Genomic DNA, 20,369 nt, shown 5'->3' on the forward strand with positions numbered 1-20,369 from the left:
TTTTTAAAAAAATTTGAGTATCCAATTTTGTTTTTCCAATAAAGAGGCAATTTTGCGTGGCCAATCCACCTAACCTGCAAGTCTTTTGGGTCGTGAGGGTGAAACCCACGCAGACAGGGGGAGAATGTGCAAAAATGGGTCTTTTTCTGGATGGCAAGGTATAACAAGTGGGGTGTCTTTGGGCCCCAGCAATTTACAATCTATATTAACTAGAAGGTTTTATAGCTAAATTTGCAGTTAACACAAAAATAGGTGGGACAGTAGGTTGCAATGAGGAAATGGTCGTAAAAAAATGGAAAGACAAATTATTGAAATAGATAGAGACTTCGGGGTGCAGAGGGACCTGGGTGCCCTCGTACACAAGTTGCAGAAAACTAGCATGCAGATAATAAAGAAAGTGAATGGGCTGTTGCCATTTATAGCTAAAAGGAATAGAGTATAATGGTAAGAAAGTTGTGTTGCAATTGTACAAGGCATTGGTGAGACCGCACCTGGAGTATTGTGCACAGTTTTGGTCCCCTTATTGGAGGAAAGATGTAGTGGCATTGGAGTTCCAGTCTCATGGGGTTTGTCTAATGAAGAGAGATTGAGCAGTTTAGACCTATACTCTAGAGTTTAGAAGAATGAGGAGAGATCAAACTGCGCAATACAAGATGATAAAAGGTATGGATAAAGTAGACGTGGAGCGGATGCTTCATCTTGTGGGGCATTCTAGAACGAGAGGTCATAGTCTTAGGATAAGGGGTAGCAAATTTAAAATGGAATTTAGGAGAAACTACCTTTTCCCAAAGGGTCGTGAATCTGTGGAATTCTCTACCCTAGCATGCGGTGGATGCTACGACGGAGTAAATTTAGGAGTTAGACAGATTTTTAATTAGTAATGGGTTGAAGGGTTATGGAGAACAGGCAACACGGTAGAGTTGAGGCAATGATGAGATCAGCCATGCTCGTATTGAATGGTGGAGCAGGCTCAAGACACTAAATTACCTACTCTTGCTCTAATGTTCTAAGAAAGAACTATTCTGTCTAATTCCACCTCTTGGTCTGTAGCTCTGTAGTTAACAGCACCTCAAGCACAAACCTAGTGCTTTTGATTAGTAAGAATTGGATTTATTTATTGTCATGTGTACCGAGGTACAGTGAAAAGTATTGTTCTGCGTGCATCTCAGACAGATCATTCTGTACATGAAAAGAAAATGCCTAGAGCAAACATAAAATACACAACATAAATACATAGACACAGGCATCGGTGAAGCATACAGGAGTGTAGTACTACTCGGTAGAAAAGGTGTGTGAAGAGATCAGATCAGTCCTAAGAGGGTAGTTTAGGTGTGTGATAACAGTGGGGAAGCTGTTTTTTAATCTGTTAGTGCGCATTCTCAGACTTTTGTACCTCCTGCCCCATGGAAGAAGTTGCTAGAGTGAATAAGCCGGGTGGGAGGGGTCTTGATTATGCTGCCCGTTTTCCCAAGGCAGCAGGAGGTTTGGACAGAGTCAATGGATGGGAGGCGGGTTTGTGTGATGGACTGGGCGGTGTTCACGACTCTGTAGCTTCTTACGGTCTTGGACTGAGAGTTGCCATATCAGGCTGTGATGCAGCCAAACAGGATGGTTTACATGGTAAAGTTTGGTAAGAGTCAATGTGGACGTGCCGCATTTCCTTAGTTTCCTGAGGAAGTATAGGCGCTGTTGTGCTTTCTTGGTCGTAGTACGTAGTGGGTGGACCAGGACAAATTTTTGGTGATGCGCACAACTAGGAATTTGAAGCTTTCAACCACCCCCACCTTAGCCCTGTTGATACAGACAGGAGTGTGTACAATATTTTGCTTCCCGAAGTCAACAACCAGCTCTTTTCAGATTTGATGTCGAGATTTTTGTCGTTACACCACTCCACTAGGTTCTCCATCCTGTATTCTGACTCAATGTTGTTCGAGATCCGACCCACTATGGCTATGTCGTCAGCAAACTTGTAGATGGAATTGGAGCCGAATTTTGCCGCGCAGTCATGTATGTTTAGGGAGTATAGTACGATTATCGTGGAGGTGTTGTGTTTATCCTTACTGATTGTCGTCTATGGGTCAGAAAGTCAAGGATCCAGTTGCAGTGAGGAGCCACGTCCTAGGTTTTGGAGCTTTGACAGAAGCTTTGCTGGGATTATGGTGTTGAAGGCGGAGCTATAGTCAATAAATAGGAGTCTGATGTGGGTGTCCTTGTTGTCGAGATGCTCCAGGGATGAGTGCAGTGCCAGGGAGATGGCGTCTGCTGTAGACCGGTTGCAGCAGTGTGCGAATTGCAGTGGATCTAGGCATTCTGGGAGTATGGAGTTGGATGTGCTGCATTGCCAACTTCTTTAAGCACTTATTACGATCGATGTCAGTGCCACCAGACGAAAATCGTTGAGGCACGTTGCCTGGTTCTTTGGCACTGGTATAATGGTGGTCTGCTTGAAGCAGGCGGGGACCTTGGAATGGAGCAGGGAGAGGTTGAAGATGTCCGCGAACAAATGTGCCAGCTTGTCTGCACAGGGGTGATCAGGGGTTAAGACCATAAGACATAGGAGCGGAAGGCCATTCGGCCCATCGAGTCCTCTCCACCATTCAATCATGGCTGATTTCAACCCCATTTACCCGCTCTCTCTCCATAGCCCTTAATTCCTCGAGAAATCAAGAATTTATCAACTTCTGTCTTAAAGACACTCAACGTCCCGGCCACTACCGCCCCCTGTGGCAATGAATTCCACAGACCCACCACTCTCTGGCTGAAGAAATTTCTCCTCATCTCTGTTCTAAAGTGACTCGCTTTTATTCTAAGGCTGTGCCCCCGGGTCCTAGTCTCCCCTGCTAATGGAAACAACTTCCCTACATCCACCCTATCTAAGCCATTCATTATCTTGTAAGTTTCTATTAGATCTCCCCTCAACCTCCTAAACTCCAATGAATATAATCCCAGGATCCTCAGACGTTCAGGGTTATGGGGACAATGCAGAAGAATGGGGATTAGGAACATAGCAACTATGATCGAATGGCAGAGCAGACCCGATGGGCCGAATGGCCTAATTCTGCTCCTATAGCTTATGGCCCTCATTCTAGTTTTCCAATGCCTTACAAAAAAAGGCCAACATGCCAACTCTCTTCCCAATTGCTTGTTGTACCTGCAACCTAACTTGGACAAGTAAACCCTAGCTCCTATGATCATTTACAAATTGCACGGCGTTAAAAAATGTTTTGCTTTTCTATTGAAATGACCGAAGTGAGTAACCTCAACCCCCATTTGTTTATTCGATCACAGAACGTGGGCAATGACCAGGCTAGCATTTATTGCCCAATCCTAATTTCCCAAGATAGTAAGCGGCCTTCTTGAACTGTTGCAGTGTATGTGGTGTAGGCACACTCAATGCTGTTAGGAAGGGAGTTCCAAAATTTTGACTCATTAACAGTGAAGGAACTGTGATATGGCTCCAAGTCAGGACGGCTTAGAGGAGAACTTGCAGGTGGTGGTGCTCCTACACATCTGCTGCCCTTGTCCTTCTAGGTGGTAGAGGTCACGTGTTTGGAAGATGCTGTCGAAGGAGCCTGGGTGAGCTGCTGTATTGCACCTTGCAGTGGTATACACCACTGCCACTGTGTCAAGAATGTTTGGAAGGTGGTGCCTGGAGTGCCAATCAAATGGACAGTTTTGTCCTGGACAGTCTTTTGTGTGGTGCAACATTTAAAACAGCAAGGTAGATGCAAAATTTGAATGCAAAGCTATCCTGCTGGACAATGATCAGATCATTGTGCGCCATGTTTCATGCAAACGAACCCAAGGCCGCCACTTTCAATCATTAAAAGTACCCGGTCTATCTCAAATTTCCCAGAAAGCATCAAGAATTTGAACAACAGGTTAAACAAGCCATTTCAGACTGCTGCCATAGTGGCTAGGCAAATGGTATTTTCCACCAACAAGATGTATGACGTCAATCCAAAAAGACATTCTGCCTACCACATAATTCAGCAATGTCATGTATATACTTCAGTGCCAGTGCGATACCAGCTACGTAGGCCATACATCCCAGAAACTGGCTGATCAAACAGCATGTTCCGTCAGTTGTTCAGAATAAGCACATTACAGACCAACCTCAACCAGCCCACACAACAAGCCCAAACAATATATATGTTAAACGTGATTCAGCAACACTTGAACAATCCTGAATGTGCTAGAAGCTACACTAACCAATTGAAGTTAATCAGTCAAACTATTAACTATTAGATGAGGGCAGTGCAGTAGACGTTGTCTACATGGACTTTAGCAAAGCCTTTGACAAGGTACCGCATAGTAGGTTGTTGCAGAAGGTTAAAGCTCACGGGATCCAGGGTGAGGTTGCCAATTGGATTCAAAATTGGCTGCCGACAGAAGACAGAGGGTGGTTGTAGAGGGTTGTTTTTCAAACTGGAGGCCTGTGACCAGTGGTGTGCCTCGGGGATCGGTGCTGGGTCCACTGTTATTTGTGATTTATATTAATGATTTGGATGAGAATTTAGGAGGCATGGTTAGTAAGTTTGCAGATGACACCAAGATTGGTGGCACAGTGGATAGTGAAGAAGGTTATCTAGGATTGCAACGGGATCTTGATCAATTAGGCCAGTGGGCCGACGAATGGCAGATGGAGTTTAATTTAGATAAATGTGAGGTGATGCATTTTGGCAGATCGAATCAGGCCAGGACCTACTCAGTTAATGGTATGGCGTTGGGGAGAGTTATAGAACAAAGAGATCTAGGAGTACAGGTTCATAGCTCCTTGAAGGTGGAGTCGCAGGTGAACAGGGTGGTGAAGAAGGCATTCGGCATGCTTGGTTTCATTGGTCAGAACATTGAATACAGGAGTTGGGACGTCTTGTTGAAGTTGTACAAGACATTGGTACGGCCACACTTGGAATACTGTGTGCAGTTCTGGTCACCCTATTATAGAAAGGATATTATTAAACTGGAAAGAGTGCAGAAAAGATTTACTAGGATGTTGCCGGGACTTGATGGTTTGAGTTATAAGGAGAGGCTGGATAGACTGGGACTTTTTTCCTTGGAGCGTAGGAGGCTTAGGGGTGATCTTATAGAGGTCTATAAAATAATGAGGGGCATAGATAAGGTAGATAGTCAACATCTTTTCCCAAAGGTAGGGGAGTCTAAAACTAGAGGGCATAGGTTTAAGGTGAGAGGGGAGAGATTCAGAAAGGCCCAGAGGGGCAATTTCTTCACTCAGAGGGTAGTGAGTGTCTGGAATGGGCTGCCAGAGGTAGTAGTAGAGGCGGGTACAATTGTTTCTTTTAAAAAACATTTAGATAGTTACATGGGTAAGATGGGTATGGAGGGTTATGGGCCAAGTGCGGGCAACTGGGACTAGCTTAATGGTAAAAACTGGGCGGCACGGACTGGTTGGGCCGAAGGGCCTGGTTTCCATGCTGTAAACTTCTATGATTCTATTAACGTGGCCAACATAGCTATAAATATATCTGATCATTCAGTGCACTTCTTTTTCGTGCAATTGCAGCGGTCCATGCCCAAATGCAGAAAAACCTGAACAATATCCAGGCTTGGACTGACAAGTGGCAAGTAATATGCAAGCCACACAAGTACCAGGCAATGACCATCTCCAACAAGAGAATCTAACCATTGTCTCTTGACGTTCAATGGCATTAACATTGGCAAATCTCCACCATCAACATCATGGAGGTTACCACTGACAACAAACTGAACTGGACTAGCAATATAAATACTGTGGCTACAAGAGCAGGTCAGAGGCTACACATCCTGCAGCAAGTAACTCACCTCCTGAGTCCCCAAAATCCACCTATCATTTACACAGCACAAGTCAGGATTATGATTAAATACTCCCTTCTTGCCTGGATGAGTGTGGCTCCAACAACACTCAAGAGGCTCAACACCATCCAGGACAACAGCCCTCTTGATTGGTACCCATTCCAGAAACATTCACTTCCACCACCAACGAACAACAGCAGCAGTGTATACCATCTATAAGATACATTGCAGGAATTCACCAAGACTCCTTAGTCAGCACCTTCCAAACCCATGACCACTAGCATCTAAAAAGGACAAGGGCAGCAGATATCTGGGAACACCACCATCTGGGAGTTCCTTCCAAACCACTCACTTATCCGATCACTTGTCGAAATCTTGGAATTCCCTGTGTGTACTCGCACCTCAGGTACTGGAGCAGTTCAAGAAGGCAGTTCACCACCACCTTCACAAGGGCAACTCGGAATGGGTAATAAATGCTGGCCTAGCCAATGACGCCCACATCCCGTAAATGAATAAAATACAGTATAATAAAGTGCCTACAATACAAAAGCATTACTCAAAAATGAAATGTATTTTTACAAAGAAATAACTGGGGAGTGGGGGTAAAAGAGAAGTGAAATAGGTATATTCATTACAGTTACTTATGATCAACATTACATAAAATACAACTTCATCTCTAGTCCCACAATTGTACTGCTTTCCCAATAGATGGATCTTATTTTCTACAAAAATTGCCAATAGGTAGGGGAATAATGTTCAAAGTTTAAACTCACAAATTTCAATAGATTTAAAGAATAAAAACTAACAGGAACAATTTATAAATAAGTCTCAAAGTATCATAGAATTAACAGTGCAGAAGGAAGCCATTCGGCCCTTCGAGTCTGCACCGGCTCTTGGAAAGAGCACCCTATCCAAGGTCAACACCTCCACCCTATCCCCATAACCCAGTAACCCCACCCAACACTAAGGGCAATTTTGGATACTAAATACTGATCATGGCCAATCCACCTAACCTGCACATCTTTGGACTGTGGGAGGAAACCGGAGCACCCAGAGGAAACCCACGCACACACGGGGAGGATGTGCAGACTCCACAGACAGTGACCCAAGCCGGAATCGAACCTGGGACCCTGGAGCTGTGAAGCGATTGTGCTATCCACAACGCTACCGGGCTGCCCTGCAAGTATCTTGCAAAATTAATCCTGCCTAATGCTCTATAATACTTTTGAGCACATGCCAAACAAATTCCAAAATTGTAACAATTTTCATGCTTCCTAAGCTTATATTAAGATCAGCTACACACAAAGATGTTCACATTTGCAGATGGTCATTTGTTCTAATACAGCACTATTAGCTGTTTAATCCATGCAAAGCACTTCATTGGCACTGATTATTCTCTAATTGCACTTTATGCTTGCAGATGATACTCAGCAATGTATGCATACGTGTCTGAAAACAATAGTTCTCTAATTCTGGATTGCTGCTGTCACGCAGCGGAGTACAACTTAATTAAATGTTCATGGAAAATGTGAAATGAAGGTCACTCCATACACAACTGATAAAATGGTAGACTTGCAAAGTATGGCAAGTTTAACATACTGAAGGTTAAACTTCAGTATAGTAACCAGGAACCCCAAAACAAAAACAGTTTTCATACATCACAGAACTCAAAAGCAGCAGCACACATTACAGATTTTAATCTGCAATGTGCACCCAGTATTGCCATTTCTAGCGCCCAACTAAAGGAAGTCTGTCTTGAGTTTCTCCCTCTACTCAACTAGCATATTCTTAAAAACATTGTATTTTCATATGCGTCCTCATTCTTTCTCAGAATCCTGTGAAAGTCCACCAACAAATATGAATACAAGCAAATTGGAATGTGAAAATCAACTCCGAGAAAGATCCACGACATTTTTGATTAGTTCCCATCACGACCTTTTGACTTGGTTTTGTGATGTCAATATCCATGCTCAAGTCCTTGAAAATGCAATCTGTCCTACTGTAATTTGTTGCAAGTTCAAGTGCCAATATAGTGCGCTCCTAAACAGAGCATATCAACTGTAACAGCGGCTAGTTACTGTAACAGATGATAACTTCCTCCACATTGGTGCAGAGGAAGCAACTACATTTACACTGCCGATAAAAGCCAAGGCAGATTTTGTACAAACACTAATTTTGTAACCATTACATTTTATATATATATACAAATAATCAAACATTGGTTGAAATCAGTATGTGTGCATTAGCACTTAAAGGAATCTGGCAATAAATAATTAGAAAGCAGTTAAGGGCATTACCAGAATCTTCCCACATGCCCTCATACTGCACATTAAGGGTGTTATTTTTGCATTACTAAATTTTGGCATTGGAACTCCTACCTCCCATTAGCGCAAGCTTTTTTCCCTTAAGGTCACCGGCTGTCATTACAGCTGATAAATTTAATTGCTTGCCTTTAAGCCATGTGACAGTTTCAGAGATAGTTATGATGTAGTGGCAGGATTAAAATACCAAATCATGTTTATCTAGCACCTTTAACATAATAAAACATCCCAGGATTCTACATAGGAGCATTCGAAAACAAAATGTCACCAAGCCACAATAAGGTAATTAGTCAGATGACTAAAGATTGGGTTAAGAGGTAGGTTTTAAGAAATGCCGTAAAGGAGGAAAAGTGAGATAGGGAGACAGAGTGGTGTATGGAGGGCATTCCAGATCTAAGTGCCCAGGCAACTGAAGGCACGGCCAGCAGTGGTGGAGCAATGATTAGGAAACCCATCTGGCTCACTAATGTCCTTTAGGGAAGGAAATCTGCCGTCCTTACATGGTCTGGCCTACATGTGGCTCCAGATCCACAGCAATGTGGCTGACTCAAATGTCCTCCGAAATAGAGAGCAGTTATTGACAGGCAATAAATGCTGGTGCTCACGTCCCATAAAGTGAATTTTTTGCACAAGAGGTCAAAAGCATGGCATTTTTACATTAAGTACCTGGCAAACTAACAAGAGTCAGCAAGGTTACACAGGTCCGCCACCCATAATCATAACAATATAAGAAATTATTGCAACTTCCCAAACATATGTACAGTTGAAAAGCTGAATCAAGCACCTTAACCACAACAGAAACCTGTTGCTGTATTTTCCCCAATTCAAATAACAGTATAGTAACAGTGGGTGAGAAAACAATCGTCTTTGCTCCTGCCAAGTGAAAGTTTTTTTAAGTCGCACTTCGAGGAGAAACAACCAACCATGTAATCTTGATCACATGGAATTAAACCTACATGTCATGGTGCAGTGTGTACAAAAAGGTAAACGCAGGAGCGCTCACTTTCTTTTGGGAGGGCGAACATTCTGAATCTCAAATTAGTTTTGGTTTCTGTGGGAGGAAGGGGGTGCCACAGCGAGACTGAAATTTGCAAAAATAAATGAGCTCACATTCAAATCAACATGCGTTGTTTGAAACAAGACAATGGAGCCGTAAAGCGCTACTCTTGTTAACCGGAGATTTAACATTGAACACGGTTGCAAAATGCCCGATGACGCCCAGAGGGGTTTCCTGGTGCACCAGGTACTGCGCCCTGTGGAGTAATCTGTCCACCCATGCATGTCCTTCGCATCTGGAAGGCGTTTTAAATGAGCCTTTCGCTGCAGGACCGAGTTGTCCTTTCTGGTGACTTTTGCCAATCAGGTTGGCGGGGATGAGAGCGAGAGATGGAAGGAATTGGGTCGTATGAGCGCAAGTACCGATAGCCTGAGGGGAGGGGTAGAATGGGGATGAAGCAAATGCAACTCGTGTTCTACAAGGACAGAAGCAAAACACATCACAATTGGTCTCAGTGAAGGAAAGAGAGGAAAAAAGGTGGTGGTGGGAGAGACCCCCCTCCTCCCCAATGTGCTCAAGCTAGCCCAGGACAACCTGCCGAACCGCTAATGCAAACAAACCAGCCGCCCTGGCAATGGGCACAGCAGCTCCCTGGATGAAGTGATGGATCAACGGGAACTCCTGTTGTACCCATTAACTGGGAGTGGGTGGATGGTGGGGGCACATCAGCCCTTCTCCAGAGCCCTTGGGGGGGGGGGGGGGATGATTGGAGGGGTTGGTGAGCAGCCCGGCCTCCCCTCGACAGGTACCTGGTGCAGCGCCGTCAGCCCATCCACATTGGCGTAGTTGATGTCGGCGCCGCGGTCCAGCAGCCGCTTCACCTCCTCGGTGTCGCCGCTCGAACAGGCAGCCAAGAACACGGCGCCGTCGTCGAACTTGACTCGGGTCTTCTTCTTCTTGAAGACGGGCGGCTCCAGGTCGGTCTCCGAGCCCAGCCAGCGCTTCAGCTGCTCGCCCCGCCGATGCTTGGCGTTATCCGCCCGCTTGCGATCGTCCGCCATCTTCCCGCCGCACTCCGCTTCCCAAAACAATTCACACACCCCCTTCCCCGCCCCCCCAGACACACACCGCACCAAAAAACCGCCGCCGCCACTGCCCGTCTAACTAACTCTACCCGCCCCACTCCCTCCCTCCGCGCTCATTGGGCACCGCCTTCCCGCTCAGAACCAATAGCGGCTGGCTGTACCGCCCTCACCGGTCGGCTATTGGTCGAGGCGACTGTCGGGCAGCAGACTTCTCAGCCATCAGGTTAGGGTGCATTATTTACATTGGTTCAGACTCGCGGGCGCCAACCACAGCGCCACCTGAGTGCAGGAGGAGGCCGAGGCTGCAAATGAAGCCGAGGCGCAGGTGTGCAGTGAAAGGTTCATAATCCATCATGTGTTGTGCAGCAGCAACTGTTGTAAACAGACCTGTTTATTTGTCTCTCGTGTGCAATTCCTTTTCAGTCTTAAAATACCACACATTGACTTTTATTCACTTTTTAAATTGACAATGTAACTTTTAATGATGTCATTGATTATCCACAATCTTGTATAAGGTAGCAATATTAACTCTTTATCAGGCATCCATGATTGCAGTTATATATGTTTGATACTGGTATTTATCTGAAAAAGATCAGAATTTAAAAAAAACTTTTTAATCCCAGAGCAGTTTACGACAATGCGCATTACCCCCAATTTTACAATCATGTTGCCCAACCCGTTTGCAGAAAATAAAATACAAAATATAGGTCCTGTAAAATTAAAGACACCTAATGTGATTATGCATTTGGTGTAACAGACTTACGTCAATAGGGAATTGAATGAAACCCTTTGAGGTATAGTAACTTTAAACATGAATGGGCATATGCAATTACAAGCATTTTTTTTTAAAGTCCCAATCAAATGCAAAATTGCAGAAATGTTCATAACTGAGATTAAATCTACAGAAAAATAAACATTTGAATCTGTAAACAATATCAATATATCTTATTGTATAGAGTCTCATAGACTATTTTCTAGTGAAATACATTATTTTGTGAATCAGCTTACTACCAGTGAAAAAAGTTGAGTCAAAATATTTCAATATGTAACAAAGTAATTAATTTATAATCTTGTGTGCAAGATTCTCAATCTTAAATGAGTGGCACCTTTTAAAAGAGTGGCATTTTTTAAGAAGTGCACTTTAAATTATCTTACCTACACATGATTTATTTTTTGTTCAACTTACATTCATGTCTTTCCAAGATGGCACCGGACGGCGAGGCGACTTCTTGCAAGCTGTGCCCAGCATGCCCTCTAATTCTATCTTTTACTCTTGTTCTATGCTTCTAAAACTTCATTCTAACTGTAACATTATATTCTGCAGTCTCTCCTTCCTTCCCTATGTACGGTATGCATTGTTTGTACAGCATGCAAGAAACAATACTTTTCACTGTATACCAATACATGTGACAATAATAAATCATATCAAATCATATCACTTCAAGATAAATTGTTAGTTTCTCATGAATTAAACACAGAAGGAAGAGTAAGAAATTGATCCACAAATGACAGCTGGATGGATGTCGGTTTAACCAGTTAATGCTCCAATGTGTAATGTCTGTACATGATTCCAATCTATTGCTGTATGACGGTTTGTCCTCAAACATCTGGTTGCGTTCATCTTTGGCAACACACATTCACCTTTTCAGCCTGTTTATTGCTTTGAAAATTCTGTGTCCCAAAGATTTACTGTACCTACATGCAAAATAGTTATTGAACAAATTTCTGCACAGTTGACCAAATGCACTCGTGACACATATGCCATTTGTCACAATCCAAAAGGAACTCTCACCCTGATTAATCTTATTTATGTCATTGTATTTAGAATAATGTGGTCAAAAAGGTATAAAGTAATTTTTGAGTACTGTCTACAACAAAGCTGTTTCTAAAAGCCACCAAACATTACAGCAGTGTTCATCTGACTACACTTCATAACATGGGCTGGGCCGGAGTATCATTATAATTAATAATCATTATTGTTACAAGTAGGCTTACATCAACACTTCAATGAAGTTACTGTGAAAAGCCCCTAGTCGCCACATTCTGATGCCTGTTCAGGTACACGAAGGGAGAATTCAGAATGTCCAAATTACCTAACAGCACGCCTTTCCGGACTTGTGGGAGGAAACCGGAACACCCGCTGATACAGGGAGAGCATGCAAACTCCCAAGCCGGGAATCGAACATGAGGCCCTGACACTGTGAAGCAACAAAGGTTGGGTCCAGATGAGATGTGAATGATGACATAAAAAACTGTCTGAATGTAACATGCAAGGATAAAGAAACAAGTTAGCAAAGAAAAGATGGAGTCAACAGTTATGATCTAAATTTATTGAATTCAGTATTAAGTCCAGAAAGCTGCAGAGTGCCAAGATGAAAGATACGGTGCTTTCTGATTACTTTCTGCATATAATGCATGCATACAGAACCATCCATATATTTTACTTTTACTCAAAGAAGCAGAAAACGGGGAAAATGCAGAGAAGTAAATGAAACATTATTAATAATCAATCATACCTAAGTAATCACCAGAAGATTTAAATTACATTAAAATAAACTCCAAGGCATCGACTGTTCACCAAAATGGCCAGTGACATCATCAGCGCACACACAAACAGAAAATTGCTGGAAAATCTCAGCAGATCTGACAGCATCTGTGGAGAGAGAACAGAGCTAACATTTCGAGTCTGGATGACTCTGTTTTTCTGTTTCTCCAGCATTTCCTGCTTTTGTTTCAGATTCCGAATCCACAGTAATTTGCTTTTATCTTGGTGATATCATCAAACATAAGTAAAATTATAAGTTAGAACAATGTCACTTTATTCTACACACCTTTATCCTTCTCAGGAAATTAAGAGAAGGGCACCTAATGTAATGTCAATCATCTTAATAAATTACGTCCTAACGATGTGCCATTACACATATACAGCCAATATCTCAACACTGAAATAAGAGTTTGAAAATAAGTTATTGCAATGTAATCAGTGGGATTGTGTACTCACAGCGAAATGAAATTTCCTAAACTGTGATCTAATTGTTTACTTATGACATTAAAATTTGTTACTTTTTTAGAAAAAAGCTGCAACTATTAATTTAGTATGATCATACCTCAATGGTGAAATACAACATAGCCAGAAAATCATTTACGTGATTCAATTATAAGCACGCATTGGAACAAATCACTCCCCAGACAGTAAATGAAGGAGTAACAGCCAATCATTTTGATTAATAAGCAATCAGCAATCCATTCTACAATTACATTAACCCCCCCACCCTAATTGTCATTGGAGATCTGTGATCTGAAGTGAACTCATTCAGCTCTTTGTGGATTCTGATTATTTCTAAAGTTGGTAACACGCTTCACATGGTAAACACATGACATATTGCACCACATTCATTACCATGTAGGGATTTAAGTTCCATTACTATGACAGGAGAAGCAGCAGACTGCTCCAGTCTTCGCATTCTTTAAACACACAGTTGATCTGAGATATGTAGTAGATTGGAGAGGGGCATTTTCCAACATCCCAATAAGAATCTCAAACACCCAGCAGCAATTGCTTTTCAATGTTTACAGTGCAGTTGCCAGATCAACATTTGGTAACCTGGGGCTGCTTTATTCATTTGATTTTTGACCTCCTCTTACCTCTGCACTGTGATTTTTCTGTAATGTCTATAACTGCATTGGAACTGTAATGTATCCAACTTACAAAAAAAAGTGTCCTGCTGAAAGCCTTTGATCGACTCATTTCATTAAGCGGTATAGCGCTTTATTACTCTAACTTTTGTTATGTCACACCAATGGCCAATTTGGTTGCCATGCTTGTCAATTTGGATTTTCATAATGAAATATAACATTGATATTAGATCTATTTGTCAAATTCACTGCTTTACCAATTGCTGTCAAACATTCCAGTTCAAGTTCAATTGTGGAGAGCGGCAACAAAAATATTAATGCCTAATTTCATTATGAAGTTAGGACCTATCAAAGTTTCTGTTTTAGCAAACCGCAGCAGAAAGAACGGAATAAGAATCTGTTCTTTATATTTGTAAATTGACTGTTCACATTCAATATTGATACCATTATCTGAAACCACAATAACAAAGACTTTGGGGGGGTACAAACAATCATTGTTTATGGTGTGTAGTTAAAAGTTAGAGTGCAATTTCCGTGAGGAAAGGAATGTGTAAAGCATGAACATACGAACTAAGAGCAGGAGTAGGCCATAGAAATAAGTCCCCAATTGAAAAAAAAGTCACATAACTAAACTTATGTTTGAGATTTGATCAACAATATTTAGTAAACTTTGCAGCCCCACAATGCAAATGACCTCCTGCTTACATTTAGAAGTTTTTCCAGTCGCCAGGCGCATACATCGTGAGAGATAAATGCCTGAAGAATACTATATGCCCGTCAACGTTAAGAAAGGTTGCACCCATCATTGTAAACCGTTCAGCACAAGGGAAATCCCTGGCGTGCCATCTTGTGGAAATTCGGCGAAATGCGGAATTAACATTCGTTTGCAATCAAGGCAGAAAGATATGTGGGTGGGCAAAGGGTTAACATCTCGAGTCCACATGGCTTCTTCATTGCAAATGCCTCACCTCGCTGTCTTCAACCCTAACTGCGACATGACATATTTAACGGATTTTTGTTTTAAGTTTGAGGATTGAACGTTTTTTGTCCTTTTTCATTCTTACAGAACGACGCTTGTGAAGTTTCAAATCAAGGAAAATTGGTTATTGATCCCGGGGGGTGTGGGTCACGTATCTCGTAGATTGACCTAAAGTGAGTGTTCTCAGACTGAGGGCATGTTGCGAGCTTCGGATCCAGTTCAATAAAGTATTTTTCAACTATTTGATTTTAGCTGATTTCAATTTTGCAATTAAATGTGTTTCATTCAGCTTTTGAAAGGCCTTTAAAGTGTATTTCCCAGGTCATTGTGAATTCCTACAATAGAACCACCAATATAAGCAGCAGACCTGTGACAAGCATGTCTCTGACAAAAGCACAGTGGGAATCATGAAGTTGGAGCGGAATGACAAGAGAAGTTGTGAATGAGGAAGGTCATTCAACCTTGTTGAGTCAAAAACAGCCTGCAACCTCCCCATCATGAGGCAAGATTCTCCGTTGCTTGACGCTGATATCGTAATCGGGGAACAGGGAGAATCCCTGTTTACGACTAAATCGGGGGCAGCGCCTGTTTTCAGATGCTCCACCCCCTCCAAAATGTCCTCATCGAGGAGTACGCCGTATGCCTTTGGGATGGCCCCAGGACGTTACCTGAAGGCCCTCCCTCAATGCTCTGCCCCCTGATGGACCGAGTTCCCGACGGCGCATGACACGTGTTCTCTCAGTTTTCGTGAACCCGGCGTGGCGGCTGCGGACTGTGTCCAACTCCGCCACAGTCAGGGGGGGGGGGAGCCATGCTGCTGGCTGGGGGGGCTTCGGCAAGGGCTGGGGGGAACTGGTGGGGTGGCCCGGGGGTGGCGAGGTGGTGTCCAGGGGGCATCATCTGGCAGGTCGGCTCTGCATGCGGCCAGTGCCACGATGTACGACGTGACCCCTGCAGGTTGTCGCCATGCACGGCCACGGACCCGGCAATTCTCCAGGCGTTTATAGGAAGTATTCAATGAATGGCAATACACTGAGAAGTTTGGAGAAACAAACGGATCTTGGTGTGTTTGTCCATAGATCTCTGGAGACAGAAGGGCAGATTAATAAGGTAGTGAGAAAGGTGTATGGGACACTTGCCTTTACCAATCGAGGCATAGGTTACAAAAGCAGGGAGGTCATGTTGGAGTTGTATAGGACTTTGGTGAGGCCACAGCTGAAGTACTGTGTGCAATTCTGGTTGCCACATTATAGGAAGGATGTAATTGCACTGGAAGGGTTGCAGAAGCGATACACCAGGATGTTGCCTGAAATGGAACATTTAACTTATGAAGAGAGGTTGGATAGGCTTGGGTTGTTTTCTCTGGAGCAGAGAAGACTGAGGGGTGACTTGATCGAGGTGTACAAGATTATGAGAAGCATGGACAGGGTGGATAGGGAGCAGCTGTTCCTCATTGTTGAAGGGTGTTACGAGAGGACACAAGTTCAAGGTGAGGGGCAGGTGTTTTAGGGGGAATTTGAGGAAAAACCTTTTTACCCAGAGGGTGGTGACGATCTGGAACGCACTGCCTGGGAGGGTGCTAGAGCAGGTTGCCTCACATCCTTTTGAAAGCACCTGGATGAGCACTTGGCACATCATTACATTCAAGGCTATGGGGCAAGTGCTGGCAAATGGGATTAGGTAAGCAGGTAAGGTGTTTTTCTATTTTTCTAAGTTTAGAGTATCCAATTTTCTTTTCCAATGAAGGGGCAATTAAGTGAGGCCACTTTAACTACCCTGTACTTCTCTGGGATGTGGGGTGAGACCCACGCAGGCACGGGGCGAATGTGCAAACTCCACACGGACAATGACCCAGGGCCAGGATCGAACCCGGGTCCTCAGCACCATAAGGCAGCAGTGCTAACCACTGAATTATTCTGTGATTCTGTGAATCCTAAAGTTAGAATTTCCCACCTTCACGGTGGCTCCTCAGTCTCGCCCCTCAGTTTAATTTGAAGTAACATGCTGGATTACATTTTCTGTATCGATCACTATCTTAAATATCTATATGAGGCTCAGTAAACCAAATAGTTGCTTCCATTGTGTTATATTCAAAATATTGGATCGGACACTGGTGAACTGCAAAGCTCTGTGACATTTATTAGCATTTTGTTTACAGATGTACTCGTTGCAACGGGGCGAAAACATGCAAGTTATTTGTATAAACCTGGCAACGTTGTGCTTTGGAAGCAAGGCAATGGTAGTATTATACATTTGAAGTCTTGGCTTAAAGCAACCTTGGTGGTAATGGTAGAATTCAAACATGGGGTTAAGAAGATTCAGGTGATACAATGTTAAATTGGGGGCCGGATTAGCTCAGTGTGCTAGAGAGCTCGTTTGTGATGCAGAACAAGGCCAGCAGCACAGGTTCATTTCCTGTACTGGTTGAGGTTATTCACGAAGGCCCTGCCTTCTGAATCTTGCCCCCCACGTGTGGAGTGGTTAAACCACCACCAGTCAGCTATGGTCATCTGGGACTATGGCACCTTTACCCAGAAGAAACAATGCAGACACTTGCACAGAAGAAATAGCAGGGCCTGCAAACTATTCAAAGAATTTTTAATGCTTGATAATTAAACTTCACATTTTGGAAATCCTATAAAACAACACATTCAAGGGTTTTGAGGAGAAACACATTCAAGGGTTTTGAGGAGAAATACAACCACTATAGGATCAAGACACTGTTGGAAAGAACAAAGAATATAGAAACGCACAGCACAGGAGCAGGCCCTTCGGCCCTCCAAGCCTGCGCCGACCATCTAACCTAAAACCTTCTACACATCTGGGGTCCATATCCCTCTATTCCCATCCTATTCTTGTATTTGTTAAGATACCCCTTAAACGTCACTATCATAGATCTATCACTATCACTATCGTACCTGCTTCCAGCACCTTCTCTGGCAGCGAGGTCCAGGATACTCCAATCTCTCCCAAGGCTAAGAAACTGACATTTCTTGATCTTTAATTGCACACACTAGAAAGAACAGAAATGTATAAAATGTTGCTATTTTCCATTTGGTACAAACTTTAGTGTTCATCTCCAATTAAATCTGGTAAAGTTTTTTTAATTCCTTCATGGGACGGGAGAATCTCTGGCAAGGCCATTCCTAATCCTCCTGGAGAAAATAGTGGTGTGCCTCTTTTAGCTGCTGCAGCCCATGTGTTGTAAGAACACCCACAGTGCTGTTAAGGAGGACGTTCCAGGATTTTAGCGACAGTGAAGGAACAGCGATTCAGTTGCAAGTCAGAATGGTGTGTGGCCTGGGAGGGAACTTGTAGGTGGTGGAGTTCTCAAGAATTTGCTGCCCTTCTCCTTCTAAGTAGTGATTTGCTGATGACACAAAACTGGGTGGAATTGTGAGTTGTGAGGAGGCTGCAAGGCAATTTAGACAAGTTAAGAGTGGGCAGACACATGACAGATGCAGTACATCGTGGCTAAATGTGAAGTTATACACTTCAGTGTGAAAAACAGAAAGGAAATTAAGATATATTGGGAAGTGTGGATGTACAAAGGGATTGAGATGTACTTGAAAGTGGAGAGACAGGTGCAGCAAGCAATTAGGAAGGCAAATGTTGTGTTGGCCTTCATTGCAAGAGGATTTTAGGTCAAAAATAGGGATGTCAGTGGTGGTAGACTTCCGGTGACAGCGGGCGGGAGGCGGCCGCACAATGGAGGGCTCCCGTTCGGGAACGGCATTTTCGGGGCTTTAAGCCCGGTCCCAGGGTCCACGGAGGTGGCAAAAACAGGGAGAAGGCACAGAGGCGGCAGAGTGAAGGCACAGTGAAGAAAAATGTCGAGGGTGAGCAAAAGAACGTCCGTAAGGAAAACAGCCGAAGGTCTGTCGGGGAGTGGAAAGGTCCCCTTGAGGTCACTAAGGAAAATGGAGGCTGGAGCACCAGGGGAGGCCGCATTGCTTACGGCTGAAGAAATAACTAAGGTGATGGCTGCAGAATTCGAAAGTCAATTTACAAAATACATGGAGACAATGAGGAAGGGGATGAGAGAGGTTTTGAGTGTGCTGGTGGAGGAGGCGATTTCCCCGGTGACGAAGGCGGTGGCGAGCGCAGTGGCAGAGGTATGAGAGCAAGGGGAGGCGCTGAAGTAAGTGGAGGAGACGTTATTGCAGCACGGTGATCAACTTACCTCGATGGGGAAGGAGATGCGGAAGGTGATGGACATTAACAAGTATCTGCGAGGAAAAATGGAAGACCTGGAAAACAGATCCAGGCGACAGAATTTGAGGATTGTGGGGCTGCCCGAAGGATTTGAAGGACCAAGGCCGACTGAGTATTTTGCCGTGATGCTGGCGAAACAATTGGGGGAGGGGGAGGATCCCTCCCGATATGAAGTGGATCGGGCTCATCGGTCGTGGAGGCCTGTACCAAAGGCGAGTGAGCCGCCAAGGTTAGTGACTGTGCTTCCGTAGGTACAGTGTGAAGGAGAAGGTCCTGAGCTGGGCTAAGCAGAAGCGGGTGGTGCAGTGGGCTGGAGCTGGTATACGTGTATACCAGGACTTTACGGTGGAGCTGGCGAGGAGGCGGGCTGCCTTCAACCGGGTGAAGAGGGCACTGTACATTAACAAGGTGCAGTGCGGCATTGTATATCCAGCGAAGCTGAGGGTGACTTACAAGCTCAGGGACTTTTATTTTGGAACGGCAGAAGCAGCGGAGGAGTTTGCAAAGGCAGAAGGACTGTGTTAGAACTGAGAAATTGAGAAATGGCCATGTGCCGATGTAACCTCATGACTGTATTTTCTTCTTTTTTGTTTCACTGCGTGCGGGTATATGGGCTAAAGGAGCCAATGTTGTATATATTTGGACAAGGGAAGTGATGGAACTTTCACTCGAAATGAGGGTTCTTTGGGGTGTAGGTGGATATGCGGGGTTTGTGTGCTAAAAAGGGATTTCTGGGCTTTCCTGAGGCCAGGCAAGGGTAAAAGGGACCCGGGCGGGGGCCTCCACGCTGGCCAGTTTAAGCCGGCCAGTGAACGGGAGTGAGGTAGGGGGAGGGGCTGCGGCCATCGGAGCCTGGCAGAACAGGGTCCGAGTGGTCTAGCTGGGGTGGAAAGTTGGGGGGAAGGAACCGAGTTTGGGAGGAGGAGTTTCACAAGAGGCAGTGGATGGGAGGAGTTGGAGACTGGGGGGGGTACAACTCTTGGGTATCATGTACGGTACTCTTTCAGAGGTTGGAGGGCATTGAGTGTAGGGGGGGGGGGGGAGTTGACTGTATAGGTCAATGGTGACCATGGGCGACCCCAGACTCCTTTTTCTTTTTCTCCTTTTTTTTTGTTGCCACCGTGGGAGGGTTTGTTTTATTGGATGCATATATTGACAGGTGGGCCGTTGTTTGGGTTGGTGGGAGGATGGGATCATTGATATTGTTAAGGGGATTGATTTTGCATTTGTTACCGTTTACTGTTTGTGGGTGGGGTGTAAATTCTGAAGGAAAATGTGAAAATGGAGAATAAAAACATTTTTTTAAAAGAAATAGGGATGTCTTACTGCAGTTATACAGGGTC

At 44.0% G+C, this 20,369-nt stretch overlaps 1 protein-coding gene across 3 annotated transcripts in view; it reads right to left on the minus strand.

The window, feature by feature from the left end:
- The window catches only part of LOC140393875 (protein phosphatase 1 regulatory subunit 12A-like), a 323,102-nt gene extending 312,920 nt beyond the window's left edge, over positions 1–10,182 (minus strand). For all 3 annotated transcript variants that reach the window (XM_072480443.1, XM_072480442.1, XM_072480441.1), the window contains exon 1: positions 9,921–10,182. In XM_072480443.1, the coding sequence (XP_072336544.1) occupies positions 9,921–10,172 (252 nt within the window). In that variant the 5' untranslated portion in view covers positions 10,173–10,182. The remainder of the gene's footprint in view (positions 1–9,920) is intronic.
- Positions 10,183–20,369: the final 10,187 nt, after the last annotated feature.

Source organism: Scyliorhinus torazame, chromosome 17 (assembly GCF_047496885.1).
Source record: "Scyliorhinus torazame isolate Kashiwa2021f chromosome 17, sScyTor2.1, whole genome shotgun sequence".
NCBI lineage: Eukaryota > Metazoa > Chordata > Chondrichthyes > Carcharhiniformes > Scyliorhinidae > Scyliorhinus > Scyliorhinus torazame.